The 18,064-nt window shown below is 34.9% G+C and overlaps 2 protein-coding genes across 7 annotated transcripts; one reads left to right on the forward strand and one right to left on the reverse strand.

Annotated features, from left to right (window-relative positions):
• Window positions 1–367: 367 nt before the first annotated feature.
• LOC132164228 (uncharacterized) lies at window positions 368–9,399 on the reverse strand. Of its 2 annotated transcripts, none has more exons than XM_059574690.1 (8): window positions 9,206–9,399; window positions 6,347–6,448; window positions 5,591–6,250; window positions 3,742–3,821; window positions 2,168–2,626; window positions 1,972–2,058; window positions 1,675–1,769; window positions 368–855 (listed from the first exon to the last, which is right to left on the reverse strand). In XM_059574690.1, exons 1-8 carry the CDS (start codon window positions 9,210–9,212, stop codon window positions 771–773), a joined length of 1,575 nt encoding a protein of 524 aa, XP_059430673.1. In that variant the 5' UTR covers window positions 9,213–9,399; the 3' UTR covers window positions 368–770. The 2 variants fall into 2 exon arrangements, with proteins under 2 accessions (XP_059430673.1, XP_059430672.1); XM_059574689.1 differs by having other exon boundaries at window positions 6,347–6,454.
• Window positions 9,400–11,864: 2,465 nt separating this feature from the next.
• LOC132164585 (pentatricopeptide repeat-containing protein At5g01110) lies at window positions 11,865–15,525 on the forward strand. 5 transcript variants are annotated; one of them, XM_059575120.1, is made up of 5 exons: window positions 11,865–14,285; window positions 14,398–14,471; window positions 14,564–14,657; window positions 14,794–14,850; window positions 14,966–15,525. In XM_059575120.1, exon 1 carries the CDS (start codon window positions 11,963–11,965, stop codon window positions 14,210–14,212), a length of 2,250 nt encoding a protein of 749 aa, XP_059431103.1. In that variant the 5' UTR covers window positions 11,865–11,962; the 3' UTR covers window positions 14,213–14,285; window positions 14,398–14,471; window positions 14,564–14,657; window positions 14,794–14,850; window positions 14,966–15,525. The 5 variants fall into 5 exon arrangements, with proteins under 5 accessions (XP_059431103.1, XP_059431104.1, XP_059431101.1 ...); XM_059575121.1 differs by having other exon boundaries at window positions 14,401–14,471; window positions 14,552–14,657; XM_059575118.1 differs by having other exon boundaries at window positions 14,401–14,471.
• The last annotated feature ends 2,539 nt before the right edge of the window (window positions 15,526–18,064 follow it).

Genomic DNA, 18,064 nt, shown 5'->3' on the forward strand with positions numbered 1-18,064 from the left:
CTCTTAAGGATCCAAAAAGTATAAAATTAGCCAAAATACACTTTTAGCACAAGTTTAAAAATAAAGATTTTGCCAAAAAAACGTTTTTTTGACTTAAAAATTCTATTTCTTAAACATAATCACAAACATGCTATAAAGTCCATAGAACAAATATTACCTAACTGCCACTAAGCTAATGTGGCAGTGTCTCCGTTATTGGATCAGTCTTTATTAAAAAAAAAAATCCAATAACTAATGAGCAGTGCCACATCAGCCTAGTGATATTAGAGTTGAATAAAAATTTATATATATAGAGAGAGAGAACATGTTGATAGTAGTGCAAGAACAGTGACAATCAATTAGTAAGGGGGGAAAAGGAGAAAAGAAAGAGCAGAATTAGGAAGGCTGAATCTTCAAATTAATAAATCAGAGGAAGCCAAATCCAGGGGCAGAAAACACTGCCTCATTTTAATAACAAAAAAAACAGGGATAAATATACCTTGATCGTTAGCGGATCGAAGCAGATGAATCTTAAAGTCAAGCTTTCATCAACATTTTCTTCTGTAAAGCAGTAAAAATTAAAAGAAAATAAAAAGGCAATTCTTTCTACATATATAAACAGGTGAGCACAGCAAGTGTATAAGAAATTGGTAGCCAGAATTGACTGGAATTTTTTAGCTGCTGATGACAATAATTTTACATGTTGCTTCCCTTGGAACTAAGGAAAAGTGATTCTCCATTGATCTGTACATGCCCTTAGCTTTGAGGACCCTAAAGCTTTCTGCCATCCATCAACTACTGGCTCCTAATTCCAGCGAGGTGCTGGTTTCTGCAGTTTCATCCTCACTGAAGCTAGATGGCATTTCCATGACAGATCTAGATGATATGTATAATGCAGAAAAAAATAATAATAATTAGCTATGTGGAGCCCCAAATTTTATTTTATTTTATTTTTATCAACAAAAAAAAAAAAAAAAGGAAAGGAAAAGGATGTAAACATGTCAATAAATGGCGATGGAAAGTTCACCATGCATACAGAATAGAAAAAAGATGAGATTAGGTGCTATCCAATTCTCCAAAAGAACAACACAAAAGTTCAACCAAAAAGAAGAAAGAAGAAAGAAGAAAATAAAAAGGAAAAAAATGGGCAATTGATCTTTTGACTTGGAGATCACCTCTGTAGGATTTCCAAATATGTTCAATTCTCATTCATCTCATCATGCAAAAACTTCCATTATGTGGCAAGTTAACACCCTAATCACAGTGATACCTTCCCAACACCTTCCAATTTCAAAATTTTGGAGCTTTTCACTTTTGAGATACTTGGATAGTAGATTTACATTCCATATTCCAACCGCCGCCCCCTGGGGCAGTGCTTCTCCGAAAAAGAAAAAGGAGTATTACATATTACAAGATGTAATTCATCTAGACATTAATATGATAAATCAATAAGCAAAGCAAGGCCCAACCAAAAAATTTACACATATAAATGCATGGCTCAAAGGATATACAGGAAGATAATGTATAAATCGCACTGATTCGCACATGCCACTTGGGCTTTGGTTCAAGGTGCAAGGGATGGGTTCAAGTCTTATCAAGAAAAAAAGGGACACATGCACATGAAGATACATAAACATGTGAGGAAGCATGCATGCTAATTTAGAGGCAGAGATAACAACCATAACCAGGACCAACCTTTTGCTCTGATATTTCCATGTCGGCATTTCGGTGAATATTGGTTTTGTCACATAGTCTTGCTGAGGAAGATTAGGTCTTCCATGTTTTGCAACCTTCAATAGTAAAGGGGAATCAATAGCAAGGCAAAACACTGCACTGCATGTACACACATATGTATGTATATACATGAGTCTGTGTAGGTTATGCATACATACATACTGATGTACAATCATATATTTTTCTATAAGGCATGCATTTTATATACGAGTCATAATGTCATTTAAAAAAAAAAAAATGGCCAAAGCTCCAACTCACTGTCATTTCATTTACGGGATGCATCTTTAATTTTGCTTGGTTGCCATATTCTTTTATACCCTTACATTTTCCATTAACTTTCCCCTCCTGCACATATGCACAAAACAATATAATCTTAAGCAGAGTACTATCAATCAACATCAAGTTGTTAAATAATACAGCAAATTAGTAGAAAGGTCCAAACTAAAAAGTAAACCTTTTTCTTCCTTGTAGATAGCCCTCTCTCTTCTGTATCGATTGACTCGTAGAGATTACATATCAAATTTGAGGGCTTAGATTTAAAGTATTCACTCCTTTGGACTATGTTGGGACTGACATTATCATACTCATGCAACTTGCTTTCAATTTTCCCATCGCAGCGACCATGATGGCTAGTTACAGAATCAATCCTCATCCCTTGAACACCATGCTTAGATCCCATCCTTTGATTCTTCTTGCTACTGTAAACAGAGGTTTCTCCAGCAGAATCCTCATACAGATCGGAAGAAGAGTGCCTCTTACCAAAAGGTTTGATATGGTTCAGAACAGCTGACTTCTGTTCTAATTGGTAATGAGGCAACTTATCCTGATAATCAGACCCATGCATACTGCTACAGATTGCCCCTTCCGTATATAAATCTTGTGAACTCAACTTGGAATTGCGTACCTCATATCTCTGCAAGGGCAGGGTAAAGGGAAAAATATTATCACAGAAGTTGCTAAAATTGTTACAAAAGAAAAAAACTAACATTAACAGAATCAAGAGTGCAATTCAAGCTTAAATTGATGCAAAGTCTTTAGAGCAGAGTTTATCGGGCCTCCATGAATTTAATTATAAAAGAGTAATTTGCTTAGGTAAGGCAAAAGAGCAGGTCTGAGCTCTGCTGTTAAGAGCTTTCAAACATCCACAATTCTAATAAATCTGTAGGTCAGTTCAATACCAAAGAATTGAAAAAGATTGCTCAGCAACAATTTTATGGGAAAAATATACTTAAGCCTCCCTATACACCTTTGAATTACCAAGTGTGACACTTGGATACGTCATATTACCATTGTTTGACAAAAAGACCCCACCGAACTGTCGAATGTTAAAATGGATGGAAAAGTAGTCATGTGTGTTCCCTTCGACGAAATTCTTCCCAAAATACCTTCACTTTGACCATTGAAAAACCATAAATTCCCTTTATAATTTTTTTAAAAAAATAAAATAAATCTGAACAATTGGCCAGCCCCCAGTGGTCAATGCTTCCTCCCCCCACCCCTACCCCACAAATATATATATATATATAAAGGAACATAAGAATAACACCTACAGAGTGAGTTGAGTTCGACAGAGGTCATGGTACAAAACCTTGATACGTATCACAAATTCAAGAAATTCATTATGATAGTAAATGCAAAACGGTCCCTAAATACATATTTTTGTAATCTTTAACAGTCGCATGAGAGGCACCCATGCCCCAGAATCATTATAGTCCATCTTCTCTGCCTAGACCTAAACATAAAGTCACAAAATCCACCAGCACTTATCAAAGATGACAAAATTGCAGCGTTTGAGATACCCCCCTTAAAGATATACAACATGGACTTTCACACTTGATATCAATTTTGATCCAGTTTGTTCCTTGTCATAGTGAGTTTATATGATTATATTAACAGATTGAAAACCTCTTCCAGACTTCTTTTTTCACCCTCCATCACAGTCATAAGACAAAAAGGATAATGTAAAAACACATTTCATCTTACTAAATCTGTCAGTACATGAAAGAAAAAATCAGAAAAACCACTTACCTTGCTGAGACTGGGTTGCCTTTCCACTCCAGAGATGTCTGGAGAATGGGGAGGAGAAGAATTCCCATCATAGTATGGTTCTGCAAAAGCACACATAAAACGAGACATAAGACTCCAAACCTCTGGAGAAAGAAGTTTTTCCAGGAAATTGAGAAAAATAAAAAAATAAAAAAACCACGTGAATGTAATGCACATGGATAATAGATATATACATGTACATCTCTATCATTGATAAAGAGAACTCTCAAACAGTTTTGAATGAAACACATTTCCACTTTTGATCCATAAACTGCTACAGTTGAAATTTGCAATTATAATTTGATAATTTAATTAACGATGCTTCAGATAATTAAAAATAACCTCTCCCCAGTCCCCACTACCTCTTACACCTTCACCATCATCATCATCATCTCTATCTCTCTCTCTCTCTCTCTTTCTCTCTCTCTCTAAACAACCACGCATTTCAAACTCCTTCCCTCATTTTCTTGCCAGCCTCCATCTCTCTAAGATCAAAATCTTCTACAGAATCATAATGCTCCAACAACATTCTTTTCTTCATCCACTTGATAAAAATAAAAATTAGCAAATAAATGGGAAAAAAGGACCACAGAAGCAGCAGTCGAGCGAAAAAGGCGTAATGGAATTACCAAAGAAGAGATGAATACTTGAAAATAGGTACTTTAATGCATATAGAAATCAAGATTTGATTTCTCTCACTTATTTTCAGTAATTTTTTTTTTTTTTTTTCAATTACAGCGTCTCACACTCCATGTTCACCTGATGACTATTATATGTCAAAATTGAGTTTCTGAATCTACTTATAATTCTAACTACTAAGATCAAGATGAATATGCCAGAGATACGTGCTAGTCAATGGATCCAAATGCTTCAAACAAGAAGGGGTAGCAAAAAACTTCAGAATGGAAAATCACAAGATAAACTTTAAGATTCAAAATCAATTTAATATGGAACTTGTGACAAAGAGAAACAACTCAAATGGCGACTCCATGGTACAAAACAGCCATCTACTACAAACACTAAACCATAATAATTCCATCGCCAGTAATGAAGTAAACAACATGAAAGTTTTGCAAGATTGCAGTAGAAATAGGCTAGAGCGACACAAACCTAGAAGTGTTTATCCAAAAAAGTGCTGATGCATTCTATGGAAGATAAATAAACCAAAAAAAGTTGTGATAACACCAGTTTAAAAAAATAACTCAAATACTTAGGAATCAGAATTAAAGCCTCTACATATGTTGCTTTTTCCTTCAGCCTCCCTCTCCCAGCCAAAACTTCAAAACTTTCCATCCACATGCAAGACATTCATTTCTATTATTCCACTGGTAACGAATGCTTGAAATCATTAGAATAGTAATTATCTTTTAAGAGTTTATATTATAAAACTTCATGTTTAAAGTTCAAAGGTGGTAGATCAAGCTCAAGACACCTACATCAATGCAACTCCATCACGACAGCTGGGATTAGGTACACTGTACATGAGAACCTTCCATATAGAACAAATTAAATATTATCATAATAAAGCAACACAAATCTTTCAAGCTGTCAAACTGTCACAAAACCCATGTTAATAACTCTTCTTCTTCTTCTTCCAAATAATCTTATTTAAACCCGAGAATGTGAAATCCAATTACTCACTATAGATAATAAAAAAAGGGACAATACACAATATAAAAAATGAAAATGACGAAAACTATGTGACAAAATATGAATATAGGCAACAAGATCTGGGCAACAACAATAAGAAATTCCCCTCTTGCAGGACCAATTGCATAAAAACTTCATTTAAGAAAGCTATTTTAACATGTAAATACATGTTATGACTTACCCTGGACTGGATTCCTAGTTGGGGACTCAAATGCACCAGGAGGAAGTGGCTGAAATTCCACACCTAGTGGTGGACCATCCTCTCGATAATGCTTCCCTAATTGCCTCTTAACAGCAGTAATAGCAGCATTTTCAATTTCACCCTTCACTTTCAAGTATCCTGATGGCTTATATCCCATGAATTTTGCATTGTTAGCATTTATCGGCATAATAACTCCATTAGGTGTCATGTATCTAGAATTTTCCATATCATATGGATCCTCAGTTTGGGAAAACAACCTGTCTTGTGAAGACGAGCTACTTTCTGAAGATGTTTTATCAGTGTCATTAACAGCTTCTGTATAGTGAGTCCTATGCTCATAGGTGAGGCCTGCGGCCTGAACATCATTGCGATAGAGCCTTCGACTTTCAACTTCCCTTGGATCAACATTCTTATAATCCCCATGTTTCGTGCTGCCACATGAATCCTGTCCAAGTCCACTGCCACGATCCTGAATAACACCACTTGAATGATCTTGCCGTCCACTAGCACAAGCTTCATCTCTCAACAATCTTTTGTCTTTTAATCTTCTGTGGCAAAACCATCCAGATATTTGCTTTTCTGACAACTCTATCCGCTCAGCAAGTTGGCACTTCATTTCTTCAGTAGGGTATTTATACTCTAAGAGAAATCAAAGAGAAAATCCTTTAGAAAAATAAAGAACTTGGCACTTAGCAAGAAGCCTAAGATAAAATATGACAAGAGAAGTAATCATACCATTGTAAAACTTCTCCAAAGCCATAACCTGGGCAGGTGTCTTGAGCCTTCTTTTCTTATCCTTCTCCAAAGAAACTTTGTTCTCTTCAGATTGTGCTCCACCTGATTCTAAGCATGAATAGAAAAGTAATTGAGAAACCATAGAAATGAGAACAATGACCGTGATCTGGAAATATTTATTGCCCTATCAGCGGTTAATTTGAAAAAAGAAAATCTCATGGTAGAGTATTTGATAAGTGGAACAAAGATCATATCAATTTAAGTACTTTCCATGTAAATGAAGAGATAAATGTCATAAATTATCTTAGTTACTAAGCCAAAAAAAAAAAAAAAAACCATTAATATTTCTGTTTGGCCTCCCCACCCCCTTCCTCCCTCCCTCACTCCCTCTCTTTCCTCTTCGTGAGACATAAGCCCTCTGCTTTATGAGATACAAAGTTACCCTCTCCCTTCTCTTCATGCGACACAAGCCCTCTTCTTTATGAGATACAGACGTTATTACAAGAAACTTCATGGACTTTCTGTAACGTCAAATGGACTGCTCTTTTTTTCTTTTCTTTTTTTGAATGAATAATTTTTTATATCAAACAAACAATTCCCTTTACAAACACATCAGCAACCAGCTGAAAACTCAATACTCTACCAGTATCTTCCTTCCCCACACTCCCTATCAAACTATCTCTCTCTAGCATTGATTTACATTTGACAGCAACTATCCCTTCTTACAATTACAAAAATATCACAAAACAAACTACACTAGAATTCCCTTATCAATTCCTCATTTACAGCATATTCCCTCATTTCCCATAGTTCCACAAAATTCCCCCTTCCCACTATCTGAGCTCTAACTTCCCATTTAATTCTCAGCAGAATTTCTTCCTCCGCCCTGGGCTGAGTTCCATGCTTCAATTCATTCTGGTTTTTCCATATATTATACACAGTTGAGCCAGGCACCAGCCTGCAGACATTTTTTCACTCTTTTTTCTCCATTTCTACTCCCTCAACAAGCACAGCTTCCCAGCTCATTGGTGGACCACCATGTCACTTATACACATAGCTCCTTTCCAAATCCTACTGCTGTAACTGCATTGAAAGAACAAATGATCATGGTCCTCTATTCCATGCCCGCAGAAAACACAATGGACGTCCCCTTATATCCCCATTTCAAAAGTTCATCCCCTGTTGTCAATGCATCCTTTATGACCGACAATAAGCTAAAAGCTTGTTTCGACATAGATAGGTGAAAACGGATTAAATTCCACCAAACCACTTGCACCTGTTTCTCTCTCAGAGCCTCCCATGTCTCTGAACTTGATATTTTCCTGATTTTGCAATCACCCATTTCGGCACATCCTTCTTTCCTATTTCCACCAAAGATATCAGATAGCCTACTCTGTAGTTCGACTAATTCCTCAGAACGAACTGGCCTCCAGTTCCACTTCTCTTCTCTGATGACAGTAGACAATCTAGCTTCCATTTTGCTATGTGCATCATACACCACTCGGTAACCATACTTTTCATAAGGCACCCCATTTAGATGCCACCAATCAAACCACAAGTGGATATCTCTTCCATCTCCTAATTCTAACTTTAAAAATTTCCTAGCTCCCCCTCTCAACTCCAACATCTTTTGCCAACTCCATGCACAACTTTGAGGAACTTTTATTTGCCAAAAACTCCTGTCCTTCAATCACACCATAAGTGGATATCAAATGAAGTGCTTTCAGCAACAAGAGAATAACATTGTCAGAGCTTCTCCCTTTGCTCACTACTAAAGTAGTAAAGTTTACAAATTGGTGACCAATAAAGAAAATGTTTCATCAAACCTTTTGGTCCTAATACCAAAAAACTTGAGGTACTTGTAACTTGTCTCTCACTTCGCTTACCATTGTGGTTACATCAACTTATTTTCTCCTAATTTTATTTTGTTTCTTGAAAGTAAAGCATCTTGATACGTTACATGCAAAATCATGTCTTCCACTACATGCATGTAGATCACAATCAGATGCATCAGAGCAAACTCTTACGTGTTTTAACTAGAATAATTAATCTTGACATTTATTTTATAAAACTGTGGCCGTCTTAATCTTATGGTTGCATAAGTATGTACGCTTCCCAAAGTTTATGTTATACTTGCTACACTTAGCAAACTCTTCCATAACTCAACTATGTCACCAGGTTCCTCTATTTCTGTATAACACTTCCAAACTCCAAACAGATCTTCAATAAAATCATACCATACAGTCCAAAAATGGGGTTTAACAGTTCACAATCAAACATTTGACAAGACCACATCGACTGCCTTCATTATAATTGAAGCAAAATAAACACTCAAGGAAAATGGAAAAAAATCTTTCAGCTTATTATTTTTGCAGTACATTCAATGTTTCTTGTAAGCAGTTAACGAGAAAGAGAAATACCCATCTTAAACACAACCAAACAAGCACCGTTAAGATCAAAGCATTCCAAAGAAATTTCCAAAAGATAGTGATCAATAATTTTAATCGGAATTTGAGAAAAACTATCAAACTCGAGGCCATTGTAAAAAGGGGAAGAAAAACTAATGCCCCATTTGGTTCCAACAACCAAAATTCTCCATCAACTGGTAGGGACCAAGAGGCCAGAAGGGAAAGCAGGCAGCAAAAAAAAAGTAAAAATTCCCAAATTCACATCCTGGGCATTACCTCCATCATTACAACAATTTGCCTGTTCATGGAAAGAGTTCAATATCCCGGAATTCAATTACACATTCTAATGCAGAAAAAGAAACCCCTAAAGCAATTCACAAAAATCAATCAGAAATGGAAACCCAAAACGTTGGTATGATTTCAGATTGAGAACAAAGAAAAAACAGATTACCTTCCATGGTGTGCGACGTCCTGTTGATTCCTTCTCTCTCTCTAGAAGTTGTGGATTCCGTTGGTTCAAAAGGCAAAACCCATTAATAACATCTTTATTGAATGGTAGGGACCTAGCTTGAATTCGTTTCCATATCTGTTTGGATTTGGGTTTGTACTTGGTATTTCCATTACTTCTTTTCTTTTCTTTTTACGCAAAATGGGACAAGGTTTTCTCTCAGTTGATTAAACTTATAATATATGTCCTTACATTTTCACATATTTTATTATTTCTATTAAAAATATATGTAATAATTATATATTTTAAAAATATGTGTTAATTTAATAAATTTAGTTAGAGAAATTAGTTTGAAGGAGGTGTATTTGTTAAGAGGAGTGTTAGGGAACCAAACAAATGAACTCAGGAAAATTTTTTAAACTGACGTGGCAAAAGTTTTTTAATTAAAAAAATGCAATTCTCTTTCCATTGTCTACTATTCACGGTTTGCCATGTCAGTTTGAAAATTTTTCTGAGTTCATTTGTTTGGCTTCCTAGCACTTCCCATTTGTTAATGTTTTTTTATGAGTTAGGACTGTTTTTTGCTTTTAAGTAGAAAAACAAAAATATTAAGGGTAACTTCACTTTAGACACCTGAATTACCACGCGATTTGACAAGCCTCCAAACTTCAAAATCTCTCAATTTGAATCCCTAAACTTTCAATTGCAGTCAATTTAAACTCCTCCATCAGATTTAGCCGTTAACTTCTAACAGAAATATCTAAAAATACCAAAATATCCATGATTTTTCATTTTTATTTATTTATTTATTTTTAATTTGGAAATAAAAAATAAAAAAAGCCAAGAGTAACGTTATTGTCTCACTTTTAACATTTAAAATCTAACAGAGGAGTTCAAATTGACTGCAATTAAAAGTTCAATGGTTCAAATTGAAAAGTTTTAAAGTTTAAGGGGACTTATCAGATCACGTAGTAATTCAGGAATCAGGAGTTTAAAGTGAAGTACTCCAAAATATTATTAATAAACAAGTTAATACACAAAACACTCAAAAACTATTTTTATCTTTTATGTCATTTTATGGCCAAAAGACAAAAGGTGTATTTTAAAATGCATTATCATCTTAAAGTTTTCTTTTTTATTTTTTGGTTCAAACAAAAGAGCTTAAAAAGAAATTCAATCTTTAGTAATCTTTTGATGATAAAATAAGAACTATAAATGTAATAATCAACAAGATATCGTATACAATTTATTTTTGAGCAGCTAACTATTCAATTTCAAATAATGTTTAACGTTCCATTCAACTTGATACTTTAGAGCATTTATAATACAAGTAGACAAAATAACTACTCAAAAAAGTATAAATTTTTACTTTAGAATAAAAGAAATAAAGTGAGAGAGCAAAAATAATAAACAAAGTTTATAATGTAAATAGTAAATAGACTAATCAGCGTATTTACTATTCACATTAGATGAAAAAAATGTTAAATTGTCTATTGAAGACGAAAAAACACACATAATAGTCAAGTTTGACTATTATTAGGAATTTTACTATTATTTCGGAGACGCTCTAAGTAAGCCTCTACAACGAGCTACTTACAAATTGGGCTGCCTATGCCATCCAAATTTGCCTGAATGGGTTATGGTTGGATGTGGGTGGATATTACCGGCCTCCACTTATCCATATATTAATATGAATAATGTTATATATCATATTGTTATTTTTATTATTACACTAGGATGATATGGCATTGCCAATTCGTTATTTTTTATTTTTTAATGATGGTTCATCTAAAAGTAGATTGATATGTCACATCAACATCATGATATATATATATATATATATATATATATATGTGTATCATGCATGCGTGTATGTATTTTCATATCAAAACAACGTAGTTTCGTCTAAGAATCATTTCCCTTTGCTTCCTCATTTGAACAACCAAAAAGTCAAAAACTAAAAAGCTCAAATAGGCCTATTTGGCATTTTATTCTCCTCCTTTTTTTCATTCCTTTTGAAAAAAAAGAAAAGAAAATGAACACTCATTTATTCATATTAACAAGCAATTTTCATTACTTTTCTCTAATAACAAATTCAAAACTTTTTTCACCTATACAACAACACATCAATCAATTCTTTCTACTAAAAAAAAAAAAAAAAAAAAAAAAAATGGTTTTTTCAAGCACATCCAAATGAGACATAGAAGCAATTTGGCTGTCTTTGGCTCGTGGAAACCTAAAAGAAGAGCCCATACACATGAGGCCGATGTGTAGGCGTGGTTTGTAAAAAACAAACTGTCAGCCTGTGGACAGTTTCTAGCAGACAGTTACTCAAAGTCGCGGAGGACAATTTTTCAGAAAAAAAAATTATAACCGACCTGCCAACCAATAATCGATTATAACCGTAAATCAATAATTGGTAACCGCTAATAAAAAGTCCGAAAGCCCATTTAAAAAAAAGAGTTATAACTAAGAATATTGAATTGAATAACCGCTAACCGTTGGTTATAATAAACAATTAGTATTAAGCCGCCAACCAATTAGTATTAAAAATGTATTTAACCCTCTAAAAAAATACAACTTCGCTCAATTGGAAAATCACAAAAGTAGAGCGACTTCCATAAAAAAAAGAAAAGAAAAAAAAAGGGGGTTAACACAAATAACATCAGAAAAACTCTAAATCTGAGCTCAGCTCCAAAGTCCCGAGGCTCTGGTTCTCCTTTCTTTATTTGCAGCATTGAAATTCAAAGAAACCAATCTATGCAACCTCACTTTCAAATGGCCACTCAACGGCTACTGTCCCCGAAACCCACTATCAGAACCCTCACAACCATCACAAAACCTTCATTTCACGACCAAACTTGTTCTCACAGACCTCACTCCCTCTCTTCTCCTCCAAACCCTGACCTTAACCATGGCCTCAGAACCCTCCAAACCGGAGAAGAACCGGCTTCATCAACACCTCCTCTATCAGATTCTTTCTTGTTGGAAAAGATTGTGTTCAGTTTAAAGCAAGGTAATCCCAACTCATTGCGCAATCATCTCTTTCGGTTAAACCCTTTGCTTGTATTTGAAGTTCTTAACCGTTTCCGTGAAAATTTGCAACTGGGTCAGAGATTTATTGATTTAATTGTGTTGAATTGTCCAAATTTTAGGCATTCATCTCAATCTTTGAGTGCAATAGTTCACGTTTTGGTGAGTAGCCGGAGGCAATCGGATGCGCAATCTTTCATTCTTAGAATGATTAGGAAGAGTGGCGTGTCAAGGGTTGAGATTGTTGAATCTTTGGCATCTGTAGGTGACAATTTCGGGTCGAATTCGTTGGTTTTTGATTTGTTGATTAGGACTTACGTGCAAGCTAGGAAGTTAAGGGAGGGGTCGGAGGCGTTTCGGGCGTTGAGAAGTAAAGGGTTTTGTGTTTCTATCAATGCTTGTAATAGTCTTCTAGGTGGGCTTGTGAAGGTAGGGTGGGTTGATTTGGCATGGGAGGTATATGGGGAAGTTGTTAGGAGTGGGATTGATTTGAATGTCTATACGCTCAATATTATGGTTAATGCGCTGTGTAAAGATCGAAAAATTGATAATGTTAGGTTGTTCTTATCGGATATGGAAGAGAAGGGGGTCTTTCCAGATATTGTGACTTACAATACACTTATCAGTGGATATTGTCGTGAAGGGCTCTTGGATGAAGCTTTTGAGATACTGAACTCAATGTCAGGTAAGGGGTTGAAACCGGGCCTTTTCACTTATAATGCTATCATCAATGGTTTGTGTAAGAAGGGAAAGTATGGAAGAGCAAAGGCAGTCTTGGGTGAAATGTTGCACAATGGGGTGAGTCCTGATACTGCTACTTATAACACACTGCTTGTAGAGAGTGGTAGGAACGATAATATTTTGGAAGCTGAAGAGATTTTTAATGAAATGTTGCAACATGGTGTTGTTCCTGATTTAGTTAGCTTTAGTTCACTTATTGGGGTTTTTACGAGGAATGGTCATCTTGATCAGGCAATAGCGCATTTTAGAAATATGAAGAAAACTGGCTTGGTTCCAGATAATGTGATCTATACTATTCTTATAGATGGGTATTGTAGAAACGGCATAATGTCAGGGGCTTTAAAGATGCGGGATGAAATGCTACAACATGGTTGTGCTATGGATGTGGTTACATACAACACTATTTTGAATGGGTTGTGCAGGGGGAAGATGCTTACTGATGCAGATGAGCTCTTCAATGAGATGGTGGAAAAGGGTGTCTTTCCTGATTTCTGCACTTTCACCACCCTCATTAATGGATATTGTAAGGATTGGAATATGAATAAAGCGATTAGTTTGTTTGAGACAATGACTCAGAGGAATCTCAAGCCTGACATAGTGACATACAATACATTAATTGATGGGTTTTGCAAAGTTGGTGAAATGGAGAAAGCAGAGGAGTTATGGGGTGATATGATCTCTAGAGGGATTTCTCCCAATCACATTTCGTATGGTATTCTCATTAATGGGTTTTGTATTATGGGATATCTATCTGAGGCTTTCAGGTTGTGGGATGAGATGGTTGAAAAAGGTATCAGACCCTCTCTGGTGACTTGCAACACTATTATAAAGGGCTATTGCCGGTCAGGTAATGCGTTAGAAGCAGACTACTTCTTGAGCAAGATGATGTTGAAAGGAGTTGTTCCTGATAGCATTACGTATAATACTCTTATTAATGGTTATGTAAAAGAAGAGATTATGGACAAAGCTTTTGTTTCGATTAACAAGATGGAGAAACAAGGGCTTTTGCCTGACGTTATTACATATAATGTAGTTTTGAATGGGTTTTGTAAACAAGGTAGAATGAAAGACGCTGAACTATTATTGCAGAAGATGATTGAGAAAGGTGTAAATCCTGATAGATTCACATACACCTCATTGATAAATGGACATGTGAGCCAGGACAACCTGAAGGAGGCATTTCGATTCCACGATGAAATGCTGCAAAGGGGATTTGTTCCAGATGATAAATTCTAACTGTTTAGCTGTTTGTGTTTGTAGCGACACCGACTTCATCTGGCTGCATGCCAGATATATAATTATATTGATGGTGGGATTTGTTCTCTTTTTGCATTCTTCATTTCTTTTTGGCAATGTTGTACATTGAGCTATCTCATTGAAGTCTTGTGATTATTTACTCTTCTTTAATGTATTGGTATAAGAAGTGTTGGAAGGCTATAAGAAAGCAGAGATTGGAATTAACGGATATGGACATAATTAATTGCTTATGATGAAGGTGAGGTTACTTTTAATACTGGATAAAACTTGTGATTTTTTATGGATGAGAGTTTGAACTTATGAAGTTTACACATTTAGTTTGTCCGACAGGGGACTTTGAATCAAGGAACGGTGGACTAGAGAGTTTTAACCACTCTTGACTTTCACTCAATTATGAAGATTTGATAATCAAGTGACTGTAGAGGTATGACTTTGTTTTATTTATTCCAGATTACAGAATATCGTCTTTGGCCCTTCAAATGTCTTAATCTATCTTATTTAATTGTTATTTTATCCTTGTTGCGTTTTCTTGCCAAATCCTTTGTCAATATTCAATGCAGGCAGGTCCATGTGGCCTTCTACTCAATTCAACTCAGCCTTAATCCAAGCTAAATTAGGTTGGTTGCATGAATTCTTTTGTGCTATTTTGCTTGATTTTGAGCTATGTCCCCCATTAGATCATTAAAAAGGGTCTTTCCTCACTGCTTCTGTATGGAATTCTTGTTCATATAGGTTTTGCAATTGTTGTTCCTTCCTCTCTGCTTTGGAACCAGCTCGTGATCAACTTTTTTTTATAAGTAATAACCAGTCTGATTAAAAGCGTAAAGTGTCCCTAAGTACATAAGGAGTATACAAAGGGATCACCTAACTAGAAAGGAAAAGCAAGCAAGGAAATCATCATAACTAATCGGCAACATGAACAAATGTGTTACAGTCCAAAGATACAAAGTATGAAAGCAAGAGGATAAAATGTCATTCAAAGACCTTTCCAAGTCCTCGAAGCACTTATTATTCATTTTCTGCCAGCACCAAAAGAGGCACGTAGGCACCATCTTCTAGACCGCAGCACTCTCCCACCCCCAGAAGACCACCAACAGGCTAGCAAATCAAAAACCCGTCTAGGCATCACAAGAGATCAAAGCTTTGGTCAGTGATCTTCTATAAGAAGCTGAAGCTACCTCATTGACTCTCTCTTTTTTTTTTTTAAGTTTAATTTCAATTTTAATTCTGATCCTGTAATATGGCTAACTAAAGGTAATTATTATTCAAATTTTTATCGGTTTACAGTTTCAGTCTCCTTTATGTTGACAAAATGTTGGTCCACCTTGAGCTTTTCAACAATTCTGCATTTATCTTCTTATTAGGGTTATCAATTTATGATATGACCTGTGAACCTGATATAAATTTAACACAAAATTTGCAAGTTAGGGTTTATGGCTCTAAACTATCTAATTAAATGGGTCAGATTAAGTTTTACTTATATAGTCTTATACTTATATCTCGATATGACTCAAATTTAACTCAAAAACACAAATTGTCACTTCTGTTTGTAAGTTCATTTCTTGTTCTTTTAAGATTTTCTGGTCTTGAAGTTCTTAAAATGAGAGGGGATATGGTTGGCGCTTGTTGGGCTCCACTCTTAGTTTGGCCTTCAAACAAATCATCATACTCCATTACCCCTTGGCCACCTAATTCATGCAATTTGCAATAGTCTACTTCTCTAACCATGCTAATTGGATAATAAAGTATATACCCACCACGCATTTTACCAGTACTTTAAACAATCACCCATAAAATAACAAGTATGACTAAGAAAATGTGAAAAATAAAGGGAAAATAAAATATATTCTTTAGATTTTAAATTTTGACAATTATGTCCTTAAATTTTTAAATTTTGACAATTATGTCCTTAAATTTTTATCTCTCTTATTTGACATGTCATATGCCAACTGTATATGTTACTTGACACAATTACTTTAATTTTTTTTAAAAAAAATCTTAGAATTAAAGCTGATTTTTTTTTTCTTTCTAAAAATAAATTGAAATTCAAAGGACACATCATGCATACGCCTCTGCCTGGCGGAAAGGCAGATGCGGCAAATTGAAGAGACACGTGGGCAGTCAAATGATATGGATAATATCGGCTGAGTATTGCTGACATTTTAAAATTATGATTTTTCTTAATATACCAATAATCCCTTTTAGTCAAGGAATTGCTATTTTAATCCCCTCGATGATGGGATTTGATGGCAATGGTTGTCTATTATATACTCTGGATCCCAAAATCAATGCACATACAATGGATTATCACATAGTTTTACCATGACTTACCAAACCTTGTCGCCACTTGCAATAGAATCATTAGATGCTTTCAAATGACATCATTATTTTATTTTATTTTTTACTTATTTTTTTTGGGGGGCACAAATCCGTATCGTCGGCGTGCTCGTTAGTTGTTGACGTGTTTTGATAGGGGTGATAATTTATGTTAACATATTGGGTTTAGGTCGTGTCGAGTCATATATATAAAACTATATATGTTAATTCTAACTTGACTAATTTAATTAAATGAGCCAAATTCATCAACCTCAGTCAGTTAATTTCATGTTGGGTTTGCTGGTTATGCCAAAAATTGTCAATATGTATGTTAAGTGTCGGGTTTCAACTCGTGTCAAGGCATAAGTATAATACTACATTGTTTACTTTAATCAAAACCATTTAATTAAACAAGCAGTGGCAGAACCAGACAATTTATATTGAGAGTGCCGCTAAATTTTTTTTGAGAGTGTCGAATGATAACTTGCGTAAGTAGGAGAGAATAATTTTTTTTTTCTTTTTTTTTTTTGGGAGTACCTTGTGGAACTTGAGAGAAAAATAGCAAAAAAAACAAAAATTAAAAATTAAAAGCTTTGGGGGTGGCACCCCCAAAACATTAAGTGGCTCCGACGTTGTAAACAAGTCAGACCCCTTAACCATAAACTACTAATTTCGTATTTGATTCGTGTTAGATTTTAAAATCGTATAAAAAATTGTCAACCTTAATTTTGAAGGAAGCTTTTTTATTTCTTATTTGAAAAAATATGCTAATGTTACGTGAGTACGACAACACTTTTTATTTGTTAATATCTCTAACTAGACAATAGAAAACAAAGTCGTGAACAAACATGACGGATATCAAAATTATATCTTCACCAGTAAAATAACATTCGGGGTAGTTGTGATCGCTGCAAATTAACTGCTTCTTGTGACCAATTCAAACTCCTTTTGAATTAGAATTATGCAGAAAAGAAGAGGATATGTGATATGCTTGAAGAATTGGTGCGCATACTTTTCTATTTTCTTAGATATTATATGTGATACCAACGCCGCAGGAGTGGTTAGAGATGGGTTAATTTTGGGCTACAACCAAAAGAACAAAGAAATGTAGCCGTTGCTTGGATACGTACGTAATCAGGATAATCATGGTGGTCTTAAAGATGATGATCATTGCGTGGAGATGGGGATTAAGAAATGTCAATTCTCTTCCAATATTGTCATTGATTTCATGTGATACGTATGATTTATTTAGATAATAAATAGAAAATATATATAGTAAGAACTGTAAGATAATGGAAAACCTGTGGTGGCCTGAGGCTGTGGTTATTAACAATTTTGATTTTTGCATGTTCAATCTTTGACTGTTCTTGAGTTTTGTCCCTTTCAACTATATATCTAATAAGCTTATCCAAAAAAATAAAACTGCAGTTATCAAGTTGCAGAGAATAAAACTATGGATCACGCTGTGGACAGTGACAATATATATATATATATATATATATATATATATATATA

The sequence above is a fragment of the Corylus avellana genome, chromosome ca10, assembly GCF_901000735.1.
Source record: "Corylus avellana chromosome ca10, CavTom2PMs-1.0".
Taxonomy (NCBI): domain Eukaryota; kingdom Viridiplantae; phylum Streptophyta; class Magnoliopsida; order Fagales; family Betulaceae; genus Corylus; species Corylus avellana.

Bases quoted from the DNA above. Each gene is read 5' to 3' on its own strand.
- LOC132164228 (XM_059574689.1), bottom strand. The intron at 6,251-6,346 runs GTATGATTACTT...GATTTCTCTTAG, and splicing joins TTTGGAGAAGTTTTACAATG to AGTATAAATACCCTACTGAA. The intron at 2,059-2,167 runs GTTTACTTTTTA...GCATATGTGCAG, and splicing joins TATCTACAAGGAAGAAAAAG to GAGGGGAAAGTTAATGGAAA.
- LOC132164585 (XM_059575117.1), top strand. From the start codon at position 11,963: ATGCAACCTCACTTTCAAATGGCCACTCAACGGCTACTGTCCCCGAAA.